Source organism: Pelodiscus sinensis, chromosome 3 (genome assembly GCF_049634645.1).
Source record: "Pelodiscus sinensis isolate JC-2024 chromosome 3, ASM4963464v1, whole genome shotgun sequence".
Lineage (NCBI taxonomy): Eukaryota > Metazoa > Chordata > Testudines > Trionychidae > Pelodiscus > Pelodiscus sinensis.
Genome location: NC_134713.1, coordinates 119496011 through 119509134, shown reverse-complemented (window position 1 = coordinate 119509134; position 13124 = coordinate 119496011). Strand labels below are relative to the sequence as shown.

At 43.4% G+C, this 13124-nt stretch overlaps 1 protein-coding gene across 17 annotated transcripts in view; it reads right to left on the bottom strand.

Annotated features, from left to right (window-relative positions):
- AFDN (afadin, adherens junction formation factor) overlaps positions 1-11328 on the bottom strand; it is a 210140-nt gene extending 198812 nt beyond the window's left edge. For 8 of the 17 annotated variants that reach the window (XR_012902768.1, XM_075924649.1, XM_075924650.1 and 5 more), the window contains exon 1: positions 10867-11325. Coding sequence is in view for 16 of the 17 variants with exons in the window: in XM_075924649.1 (XP_075780764.1) it covers positions 10867-10983 (117 nt within the window). In the remaining variant the exon portion in view is untranslated. Of the gene's footprint in view, positions 1-10866 lie in introns of all 17 variants that reach the window. The other 9 variants (XM_075924645.1, XM_075924648.1, XM_075924653.1 and 6 more) reach the window with 4 other exon arrangements.
- Between the last annotated feature and the right edge of the window lie 1796 nt (positions 11329-13124).

Here is a 13124-nt window from a genome sequence, read left to right as displayed (position 1 = left end):
TTGCTGAACTAGGAAGGAGGGTAGGAAGGAGGGATTTTAGTTTAATGAGGGGGCAGACTAGCATACCAGTGGGAAAAAACTGAGATCTAACTGCAACTCAATGACTGAGGGATCAAAAACTCTGTTATGTTAAATCATACCACGAAGAATTGTTCTCCCACTGTGAGAATATATGTTGTCTCCAGAATTTTGTAAATCTTGGAACAACTGCAAAAGGCAATAGTCCCATTAAACAAAAACAAAAACAAACAAGCAGAGAATTTCCAGTCTGACTAGCAATGAAGTTCCAAAAGAGTAGAGGACAAGGAGAGAGCAGAAAACAACAAGATTGCACAGCTCCTGTAAGTGTATGCACTGGCTCTGGTCTGCTGCCCCGAGCTGCTACCTCTGACCAAGAGGCAACAGTGAAGGAGGTAGCCGGCGTTTAACTGTTTGGGTAACCAACACACTCATGCTTATTGGTTACCCTTTTTAACATCCCTACTTAAATACAGGACAATGTAGCACTTTAAAGACTAACAAGATGGTTTATTCGATGATGAGCTTTCGTGGGCCAGACCCACTTCCTCAGATCAAATAGTGGAAGAAAGTAGTCACAACCATATATACCAAAGGATATAATTAAAAAAATGAACAAATATGAAAAGGACAAATCACATTGCAGAACAGAAGGGGGATGCGGGGGGGGGGAAGGGGGAGGAAGGAAGGTAAGTGTCTGTGAATTGATGATATTAAAGGTAGGGAGAGTGGGATGTTTGTGAGTTAATGGTATTACAGGTGATAATTGGGGAAACTGTCTTGGTAATGGGTGAGAAAGTTCAAAGTCTTGTTAAGTCCTTGTTGGCAAGTGTCGAATTTTAACATGAATGACAGTTCAGAGGATTCCCTTTCAAGTGCAGATGTAAAAGGTCTTTGTAGCAGAATGCAGGTGGCTAAGTCATTTAGAGAGTGTCCTTTCTGGTTAAAGTGGCAAGAAACTGTTTTTTCTTTGTGATCTTGTCTGATATCTGTTTTGTGGGCATTAATCCTTTGGCGAAGTGTCTGAGATGTTTGTCCAATGTACATAGCAGACGGACACTTTCGGCACATGATAGCATAGATTATATTTCTGGATGCGCAGGAATGTGTGTTCTTGATCTTATAACTCACTTGGTTAGGTCCAATAATGGTATCAGCAGAATGAATATGTGGACAAAGCTGGCAACGGGGTTTGTTGCAAGGGAAGGTACCAGGGTTGGTATTAGTGTGGTATGTCCTGTGGTGGTTGGTAAGAATCATCTTAAGGTTAGGTGGTTGTCTATAGGAGACTATGGGTCTTAAATACAGCTTACAAACTGTATTATGCAGAAAAAATTGTTTTCAGCCATCTTAAGTTAAATGAAACAGGAATAAAAAGTTTCCTACTTTGTTTAAGTCTTTTTTAAAAGCTCTCTTTTTTTTAAAGTAATTATTGAATACAGTACTATATTCCCGCCCTCCTCCCTGCGCCCCTTTTCTGGGGTCTCCACCTACTGCCTGATAGCACAGTTCTGGTTTAAAATGAGGCATGTGGTTGATCAGTCAGTTCATAATTCTGAGATTTTACTGTAATGGTAATGCAAGTATTGTGTGGGGCTTCCAGTAGGACAAGACCCTTAAATTTAATGCAATAGAGCAGAAAGAGCCACCAGAGTGATTCACAAGGGACAACAAGGGAAAGGTTGGGTGACATGGACAAGAAAACTGATTGTAGCACTACCACAAGATTCTTTTAAAAGACAAATTACGTATAGGAGTAGAGTTAAGGTTGAACACTAAGCTTTAAATATGCATTTCTTAACTTTGGAGTATTTGCATTTTTTAAACTTAAATTTTCCATTATAATTGACTATTAACAATATCTTTAAACCTTTTGTAATGCAAAACTTATGAGGAAAAAGTGCATGACCATATCAGCAAGAGGGCAACAATTTCAAAGGTAGAAGTCAAGACTCTACTAAATCATTTACAAACTAATAAAATATCATACTTTTCCTAATTTTAGCTCCCTAAAATTAATTTTACTTTGCTGTATTATGCATAAAAACTCTGCCATGTATTAGGGACAAATATATTTTGCTCCAAATTCTTGAGATGTCCACTGAAGTTTAAAATACTAAAAGTTTTGAAAAACACAGAACTTCCTTCTAATACAGTATATTTGAAATCTAGCTTCACTGACAACCTGGCATATCATTCAATTATTACTTCATCCTGTGGCTTCCTACTCCACCTTCAGCAATACAACACACTTGCCAAACTAGAATTTATTTCTCACACACCTCTCCGGATTTTATGAGTCACTTTACTTCCCTTAGTTAATAAAGCATCTGTTCAAATAAAAAAAAGCATTCTGACAATCAACTTTAAAAGCAAGCATGTTTTCATTCGCAGCCATATAATCACTATCTACACTACTGAAATGAAAACAAGGCAAAATTAAATATGCCCAATCGGCCCAATTCTTAAAATTATTTTTAAATTTCAGACGATCTTCATAAGTGATCTGGATAGGCACATTTCTTTATGATGAAGAGGAACATATAATTCTTATTCTGGTATTTTTGCATTACAGGAGCATCATTCTACATGAATTTAAAAGCATTTCCATTTTCTTTATTTTGTTAAACCTGCTTTAACTAGAATGCATCAAGAAGTCTCATGTTTTATTGTCAAGAAAAGCACATTTGTACCAACAATGCCCCAATAGTTCAAAAGGATTCATTTTTCTCAAGAGAAAAGTAACATTTAGCATTTAAGTCAATAACAAATTCACCCATCATAAGGGAATGCTTCAAAAAAGTATCTGTAGGAACCTTACAGAATTAATTAGCCATTAGCTCAAGTAGTAACTTGTATAAGAAATATTCAGAGGGAAACATAGGATTTTCCATGTAAGAAGATGCACTATGGGCCACAGCTATGTTGCCTTTGGTATGCTATAGCAGCCAAGAATTTACACTTATTTTGGTTCTTAAGACAGCTCACAATAATGCTCAGTTTCCAAAGACTGCACATTGACTTTACTCAGTTAATGAGAAGCTGGTATAAGTAAAACAACCTTTAATCAAGCATACATTCATCACCTACTTTTCCGTACATTAGCTGTTCAACCTAGCTTCCATGCTGAACTGTGAATCAATGGTGAGCCACATGAGTAATTCCATAGTTCAAATTTAAATTTGACTCTTATAAAATGTCAAACAAATTTAAAAGGTATCCCTACTTTTATCTTTTGTAAAATGGTAAAATGAGTCACATTGAAATCATTATAAAGTCTTCTATTCACTAAAAAATGTTCCTGCATACTTTTCTTCAAGCCCAATCTTCAGGGGATTCCCTGAAAAAAATTCATTCTGATTTTGGTAATCTCTGAAAACAATCTTAAAAAGTAAACAGTCTTAAGCCTTTTCAGATCCATAATTTCTAACTGGTGAAGCTCGTCAAGCAGTAGAACACACGGAAGCTGTAGTGGACACCAAGCACAAACAAGGTTACCAGTGTTTTTAAGGCAATGTTGTCTAACCTTGTTCTGCACAGGGTTGGATGACAGTGGTAGAAATGCACAATTCAAACCTACACTTCAGTTTTCATCCAGGGCTGCCATTAATGAAGTTCTATACATTGGGAAATAAGTATTTGAAAAATCAAGAAGTGTTCAAAAGGCCTATGAACTCATGTCACAAACTCAAATGATGATGATTTTAACCTCTATCAGTAACCCAGGATCAGATCAGAATCTATCACCTAAAGGTAAAAAAATTACATCTCACCCCCTTTCCCCAAGCTGTCCAATCAACAGCTCACCATTTCTCCTGAACACATATAAAAGCCAATTATGTAAATCAGAGGTGTACTTTCTACCAAGTTATTTACACTTACATGGTCTCTGACCGCCCCTCCTCCCCCCCCCCCCAAAAAAAGTCAACAACAAAACCCCTCAATGCTGAGATTGGAACTACAGGTTGAAACTCTCTTAACTGGGATTCTCTGGCCCTGCAACACCCATAATCGGGCATGGATGTTGCCGGGCCAGAGTGTCCCAGTGGAGGGCCAGCAGCAAGGATCCCTGTGGGGCTGGCAGGACAGTAGGCTGCCCACAGGTAGCTTATGATGGAGCCACCCAGCACATGGCAGCAGGGCTGCCCTGCGGAGTTGGGAGACCTGGTGCGGGGCTGCCCAGGGAACCCTGGTGAAGCGCATGCATCTGCTCAAGACCACCCAGTATGTGGGCCCAAAAGCCCCAGCGCATGGTGTGTGCAGCTGCCTGGAGACCCAGCCCAGCATCGGACAGCACAGAAGAGCAACAGCAGTGTTGGCTGCCCAGCAGGGCAACAGAGCAGCAAAGTCTGCAGGAGGTGGGGAGCCGGCTGGGAAGCCAATGGCCAGGCCCCAGGGAGCTGGTGGCAGGGGGTCCATAAATTGATCTTCCCTGGTCTGGCAAAATCCCTCATCCGGGATCACTCTGCTCCTGAGGGTGCTGGACCAGGGAGGTCAAACGTGTATTCAGAGATAGCCTAACATATGCTGCCTTTCAATCTACAAAAAGCAGATTTGATATCTGCAGACAAAATCTACAAAAAGTAAATTTCTGAAAAAAATTATCTAGAAGACAGTAACTGATATGAAACCATCTAATGAACTTCAAAAGCTAGATTTAACATTAAACAAAATACAAGATTTACAAAAGCTATCCATAAACTTAGATATACACGACAAGTACAGTACATGTTAAATGAAAATATTAATTATAATAATTTTTCTAGAATTTCTAAATAAAATAAATTCGGTTCACACCCCCATCCTAGTCAGTAACTGTTGTGCAAGTTTAAAACTGCACTAAAGTTCTCAAAAAATAAATCTAACTCAATATGTAACATCCTACAAAGCTAAGAAAAATGAATTGTCAATATTATGAAAACCACAATCATTCTTTCTTTTCACTTTGATTTGAGTGTAAGATGCACAGTAAAGTTAAAGCTATACTGTCATCAAGAGAATTAATACTAATTTCTAGTTTTTACAGACACAGCTTTTCACAGATATATTCCAATGTGCTTTACAAAAAAAAATAAAAATGAGGTGTACTATTACAGTCAGACACCTAATTTTTCAGTTTGCCAGCAGTCTCCCCCTTTCTCCCCCCCCCCCCCCAAAAAAAAAGTTTCAGGTCAAGCTGAACAAAAACTGAAAATTTAAAGAGTGTCATTGAATCAAAAAAGTTAAGAAAATTTTCAATTTTGTTGAATGAAACATTTCTTTTGACCCTGGTTAGATTGATTAAATAGCTAGAGGCAGACTCTGACAAGAAGGTGGTGGTGATGCCTATCTTACAACCTTTAGCGCAGTGGTTAGGGCCAGGGGCGGCCCATCCATATAGGCGAACTAGGCGGTCGCCTAGGGCACCAAGTTAAATGGGGCGCTAAATGGTGGCGCAATATCATTGAGGGGTTTGGAGGTGGGGGCGTCGATTGCATGGTTAGCCCAGGGCGCCAGGTACAGGCAGCTAGTCTAGGGCCGCCCCTGGTTAGGTCACTCACCCAGTTCAGTTCCCCCCTCTATCTGATGAGAAGGAGGAATCTGAACTAGGGTCTCCAAGTGCCCCAGCCACTGGGCTTTGGGATACTAGGAAGATCTCACTTTTTCCTGGTCAAGCAGTTCCTCTGTGTATAAATAATAAGCAGGAAGATTTGAACTTGCAAATCCCACCACCCAAATACGTGCCCTAACCACTAGACCCTGAAGTCATTTTAATTCTCTCTCATCCACTGAGTGTATTTCCCTTCAAAAAAAATTAACAGCCTGTTTTAAACAAAGTAGATTATTTTCATGGCAAAAAATTAAGTGAAAAATTTGTAAGTTGAACAGAATTTAAGTAGTGGCACCCTACTTAATCTATGAACAATTTAAAAAATATTTGCTACTGAATAATATTTTTATCTAGTTTATGGTAGTAACCAAACCACCAAATCAATAGAACCCTGCAAATCTGCAGCTATTCACTTTCTCTCTCCAGATATGGATTCGGGATGTATATTCACGTTTAACCAGTTAACTGTTTAAATGGGGGTCGAGTGGGTATCCGCATCCGCGGATCATTTTTTATAGATGAGGATACCAATTTTATATCTGCGCAGTGCTTCACAAATTAAGTTCACAGTACCGGTGTTGTATGATATCCAAATACACGATGTTGCAAAAAGCTCAAATTCTAAATAGATAAAACAAATCCAGCAACAGACTAACAAATTAGGGAAACTTTAAGAGTACAAGAATGTTAATTCCATTTTCTTTTTGGAAGGGAGTTGTTTTGGTTTGGACTTTTTTTGCTTATGACATTTGAAGAAATCAACACATATTACTCAAGTTACCACTAACTTACTGTGCCTTAGATGAGCTAGCATTTTTTTAAATGTTGAATACTTAAATAGATCTTTCAAAACAATTTGTTCCAATTTAACCAAAACTCAAACAAATCTCTCAGTATTGCATAAACCACAGCAAAGCAAATTCTTAAAAATATGAAATGACAGCATTCTACTATTTTCATCAATCTTGACAACATAAGATTTCTGTTTGTTAGTTACTCCGATATTGACTTAAGTCGTAACATACAGTATTTTATATTCATTACATTTCTTAGGCCAGGAACCTCATCTTGATGTCTGTAAGAGTCATATACTGTGGATCTGGGGCAGTAATAAGTAACATGGACTTTTAAAGGATTTCTGAAACACACTAATCTTAAAAAAAAAAAGTTAAATGCCTGCAATATTAGGTATAAATGTTGAATTACTTTCAGTAAGTCCACACATTGCTTCTATGAAAATATTTGTATTTAAAGTGGCAATGATAAAATACATTTATTTTTGCAAATGTGTAATCATTGAAAATTTCAGCGATCACACATTTACATGCAGGGGACAGGTAGGAGCCAGTGCTCACAGGGCGCCGGCTCCCCGCAAGCACCAGGTCCTGCCTGCTCTCCCCTTCCCCCAGATGAAAACCAGCTCTCTCCAAGCACCCACTTCCGCTTGCTCCCCCGAAATGCTGCCTTGGTGGGAGACAGCAGGAGGGGAACAGGCAGCTCCGTGGGAGACAGCTCCCCATGTGGACTGGGTACCACCTAATACAAAAGGCAGCAGCGTGCAGGGGGAGGGCTGGCTCAGCAGGAGCTGGCTTTTAAACTGGCTGCCCACAAGTACTGGCTCCCTCCAGCCAATCCTTCCAACTGCTGCCTCTGTGGGATGAGCCCAGGCTTATCAGTTAACCATGTACACGGGTACACATTCACATCCCTAATTTAAAGAGGTTTGTTCACAGTGTAACAAAATATGAACCTCTAGAAGTGCACTATCCACTTTACTTAGCGAAAAATCTTGAACTTTTACCATGTAAAATACTTTGCAACTTTCATCTATAGAACTTAAGCTCTTTAGCAAAATGATACTTGAAAAAACATACAGAATGTATGGGAAATAGAAGCCAACAAAAATTATGAAATTTGCTCAAATCAAACGGCAAGCCAGGGAGAAATGGAAATAGAACTCAAATTCTATATCCTACCTAGTAGCTCACCCTGTCGATTACTTGTAAAAATAAAACTAGAGTTTTCAAAGAAGCCCAAAGGGAGTAAAAAATGTCAATGGAATGTGCACACCTAACCCCCTGAGGACTGATCCACACAAACACACACTGAAATAGCATACATTCCAAAATAAGAGTATCCACATAGACTTGCAACATAACATTCGGTATGAATTAAAACTGATTATTTCAGTACAAGTTACTGTATGGATCAATCTTTTGGCTCATTTAAAAATCCCAGCCTACATGTCTGTAAAACAGCACTACAATTCACAATCAAATCAACAGGACAACTCACAGTAATAAAATTAAGTATGTGCATCTGCAGAAGCTTGGGCCTAAACTGCCAATCTATGACTCCAAGTAAAATATAATTTCTCACTACAACCATGCTAAAGGGCAAGCAAGTAGCAAAAGTACAAGGACCAGTAAATCTCCATGGTAAACATGCAAAGCCAACTTAAAGTAATGATTTTTTCAAGCTGGCTGTCTCTAGCACAGTTACACAGCAGAAACAATTTGCCATAAATGGAAAGAAAGGGGGATAAGACTGGAAACACTAAGGAGAGAATTAATAGAGAATAGGTAAAAATTCAGCTACTGGTAGTATTTTGTGTCAACCTATAAGTAACTCCTGAGAGAATTCTACACCAAGTGAAAACAAAAACACTGTGCCTAAAAGCTCTGTTTGTCTTGTTTATTAAAGTAACGATATAATCTCACCAGTTTCAATTATTTTAATAATTTATTTCAAAATATCTGTCAGCAAGTATGTATGTAACAATACATAGAACAAAAAAAAAAGATTCCCCCAGGAGTAGAGAGCAAAGGAAACCCCTATGGCAACCCAGTTCCTGTTATGCTTTTGTCGGGCACCTTAATCTGGTGTCTCACATGTGCCAACTAAGCACACCTTGGGGGAAAACCTGCCTCAAGTCTTTTAATCGATTCTCATTTTTTCATTCTGCCCCTGAAAGAGTTCCCATATTTCAATTTCCCAAATAATGGACCCTTCTGGGGACATTTTTTTTTGGGGGGGGGGAGGGGGAGGAGAGGGAGTGTATGCAGGGACTGTATGGGGTCACTCCTACCCCAGACACTAATCCTTCTTCCTCCACAGCCCTGATGCAGGCTCCACTCCACATAACCGTAATACTGTCCCACAAGTTAGAGAGACCCCATACCACCGGGTGGGTGGTGCCACAATGTAAAAGGTTCAGCTGACTATGGAACAACCCAAGTCATGCCCCCAACAGGACCCTTCCCTGCCTCAGTCTTCCCTCCCAGAAAGCAGCAGCCCTTTGCTGAAGCCCCCAGCAGTTGCCCCTGCCTCTCTCTTCAGGGCACAGCTTGCCAGCTCCAACAGCTGCCATGCAGGGAAGAGGCTCAGACACACCATGTGACAAAGTGGGGCCAACAAACTCAGGAACTGCAGCCCATCTGGGCCTTCCATGCAATCACGCTGCAACCTGGGGAACCCAGCCTATGCCTGGTCAACCTGCACTTAGTGACAACCAGCAGCTCCACAGCACCAACTGTGTGGGGGGAAAAAAATGAAATTACATAAAGAACATTAATTCTGCTATGCACAATGGTCCAGAACTCCCCCAGGAATAACAGGCTGTCACTGAGAGTACTTCGGTCCCAGGACAAGCTATGGAAACTGCATTAGCAGTAGCTCCTACTTTAAGCAAGTGCTTACAGGATATCAGTGTTTTTTGTAATACCTAATGAAAAAAAATGTAGCAATATACCACAAAATACCCAGGATCCTTATATTGGTAATATTAATGGCATAAACAGTTTGCAACAGTGCATAGAACAGACCACACACAATTACATATTTTTCAAGCTTTAATAATTATATTGCTTTTAGCTTTTTTATGGTTTTCCTGCATCTATGTTAATCTGTACCTGGGACTCAAACTGGGATTGCAATTTAAAAGAAGGCTACTACAGAATTCTTCTGGGACCTTTGTTAATAAACAACCGTAAATAGGTCCAGGTCAAAAGCAAGTATTAATTTCCTTTTCCCTGGGAACATGCACATGATCAGTTTCCACCCTATAAGCAGGGACCCTGATGTCATAGACAAATAGGACTATAACCTACCTACCCAAGCCCTCCCCCACACCCTTTCAAAGCAGACACACAACACTGACCAGCTGGAGTGAGTATGACAAGAGGTAGCAGTGGGGTGTGGCTTGTTATTTAAAAAAAAAAAAAAAACAATCCCAGCTTCATTCCAGTCATTAAACACCCGCCCATTTCATTAGAAAGAAATCACCCACTGTGTTTTTCCGGTACAACATGTGAACTCTCAGGACTAGGAATCTGCCCGATATTTACTTTAAACTGAACATTGGCAACCTCAAAGTTTTCAGACACATTAAGCCAAAAAGGCTCCGTCGTTACGCCCTTGGAAAGTTACCCAGGAGATTTCACCCTGAGCTGGGAAGTAAGAGCAGCTGCGTTTTAAAGGGGGCATTTTCCGCACAAAGTGAAACCTTTTAAACACTCCCAGACTCTCCCTCTCTCACCGGTCGCCGCTCTCTGCTGCAGCGTTACAACGCACAGCCCCCCAAATCGGTGCTCCTCTTTCCAGCCCCTCCACAGCCCAGAGGGTCCCTCCCTGTCCCCACTTGGCCGGGCTGAGAGGAGACTTGTGATCTCTCCTCTTTCCTCTCGGTTGCAAACCTGCTCTCACCCGTGACCCTGGGGCACTGCAAGAGCGAAAGCTGCTCCCACCTTGTCCCCGGGCAGCAGCCCCACCTCGGCCGGGGAACAGTCACCTTCGGACGGGGGGGGGGGGGGGGGGAAGGGGTGTCTTAACTTCCCGCTCCCCTGCTGCCCGAGCGCGCACTGACAACAGCGCCCCGGCGGGGTGAGGGGGGCGGGAGGGGGAGAACCTGGCCCGGTTTCCCCCTTCCCCCTCCCCCGGCCTGAGGGAGAGTTTCGGGGAGGGGCGCGCCAGGCTGACCCGGTGGCTGCGGGGGGCGGGGCGGGCGCGGCCTGTGCCGGGCGCGGCGTCTCACCTCGCGGGGGAGGGAGAAAGCGTCCCAGCGCCCGGGCCGGGCTGCACTGGGGGGGGGGCGCAGGTGGTGGGAGCAGAGGGGGCGCCGTGAGGCCGGGCCCGCCCTCGCTGGAGTCAGGTGGCCGGGGGGGGGGGTCGCTGGGGCCGATGGCGCGCAGGGGCAGGTGGCCCGGCGGCGGCGGCGGGGGGGGGCGGCGCAGGGGCAGGTGGCGGGGGGGGGGTCTCACCTCGGTGGGGGGGCTGATCTCGAACAGGTCCAGCCGGTTCGCGTTCCAGTGGTTGATGATATCGGCGAGCTTGCGCCGCTCCTCCTCCCGGCTGCCGCCGCCGCCGCCGCCCGACATCCTCCTCCGCCGCCGCCGGGGCGCTCGGTGCGGGGCCGCTGGGCCGGGGTCTCCTGGGGCCGGGGCGCTCCGCGCGCTCGGATTGTTTTTATCCCGGGCGCGCCCGGCTGCTCGGTGATAACGCGCGGGGGGGGCGGCGCCTCCTGCTCGGCAGCGTCTTGCCGGAGCCGAGCGCAGCCGCTGCCCCGGTGTCTCCCTCACACACACACACCGTCCCGTGCGCGCCCCCGCCTCTCGGCGCGCGCTCCCCTCCCACGCCAGTCACCTCCCCGCGCCCGGGCGGCTGCGGCGGGAGCGCGCCTCGCAAGGTTCGGCCCCGCTGCAGCCAGGGCGGGGTGGGGCGGCAGCGCTGCGCTCTCCCGGGCCGGGATCCCGCTGGGGCGGGCCGGGGTAGGCGGCGCTGCGGAGACTCAGGCCACCGCTCCTGGGTTGTACGACCGACCAGGGCGGAGCCGGGATCCGCGCCGCACCCCCCTCGCGGGGCAGGATCGGGGCCCGGTGTTTCACTCCCGGTGAATAAAAGGTGGATCCAGCCCTTTTCCCTGAGCTGATCAGCGAGTCGGTCTGTTTTACAGGCGGCTTGTTTTTTTTCATTTTCGGAAGGAATAACAGTTTTGCTCTTTGTATTTCTTGGCTCTCTTGGCAATCGCACGCTTTGAGCAGACAAAAACCCCAGCAACTGGAGCACATGGCTGGGAGAGAGCCCGAGCGCTCTTTATACTCTGTCACTAGCTCACCAGGTGGCCCTGAGCAAGTCACTTCACCTCTAGTCTATACCTCAAACCTTTCTCCCCATGTAAAAGGATAATGGTACTTTGCTGGCTCAAAAGGGTGTTGCAATGTTTAATGCCATTTCCCCAACCTTGGTAGCCTTGCATGAAAGCATCTGTATAAGAGCAAAGTGTTGGTATGAAATGTCACAGCTCGAGATAAATCTGATTTTAAAGTTTCAGGAGGGTTTTTTTTGTTTTGTTTTGGGGGTTTGTTTTGTTTTGTTTCTGTTTTTTGAAAAATCTATTGTTTATTTATGCCCTATAAGAATTTGCATCAGATTTTGAAATGCAACAAGTTTTCTTTCCGTTTGGAATTCCAAGTATTTAACCAGTTGCAATCCCCCTACCATTTTACATGTTTTTAGTAGTGCAACATTGTTATTAATTTTTCACTGGAAAATGAAAATAAAACAACCCCCTTCCTCACATGCCCACTCTTGGCCCTATTAGCGAACAAACCTAAAGCATGTTTTTTTATCTGAAATAACAATAAACTAATAATTTAGTATCTGTTATGATAGAGCTGTGAAATGTACTTGGCAGAGTATTTCAAGTCCTTCCTTAGCTAAACAGTTCAGATTGTTTTTGTTGATGAGGTTTTCATTGGCTGCACTGTTTTAAAATGGAGATTCTTGTAGGCCTTGTCCACACTCAAGAATTAACCATTGTTATTTTAACCCATGTTGATGGCACCAATGCAAGTATTGCAATGGTGGATGCAGCTGGTCTATTGTATTGTACCAGTGCACAGCCTTGTGGAAACCTATGCCACAATTCCCATGACTGCCCTGAAGCTGTGACCTTAGCAACATTTTAAAAGATTCTAGGAGATTTCTGGACATTTTGGTGAATTATAAGAGAAGAAATTAATTTTCATAGTCCACTATGAAAGTCTCATAAATCTGGTAATATGAGCAACTTTTCTTAGTCCTTTATCAAAATGGAAAATCTAGCTCTCATTTCTTATTCAGCAAGAAAAGCTTCTGCTAGAGTTCTTTTAAAAGCAGCCTGGCTGTATGTCAGATAACGGAGGATGTTCTGGCAGTGCCTGCAGAGAGCTAGAGACCATATGAACTTCCTGCTACAATAGTTGTGTGTGCACCCACCACTGCATGAGTAGACAAATGTATGCTTTGCTTACAGATTATATTTGCTGACTGGAGTGCTGCTTTTGGATCTTCACCCCTTCTAGACTGGTGAAACTAAATTATTCTCAAAACCTGCAATGAGCAATAGTGGCTGTTTAACTTTGGGATTAGAAAGAAAGCTGTTCTGTGCCTGTTGTAAACTAATCCCAACATTGCTGTGCGCCAGACCAAAAGGATGATAATATTAATAATAAATTGAATTATCCAACAGAGTTTCAAA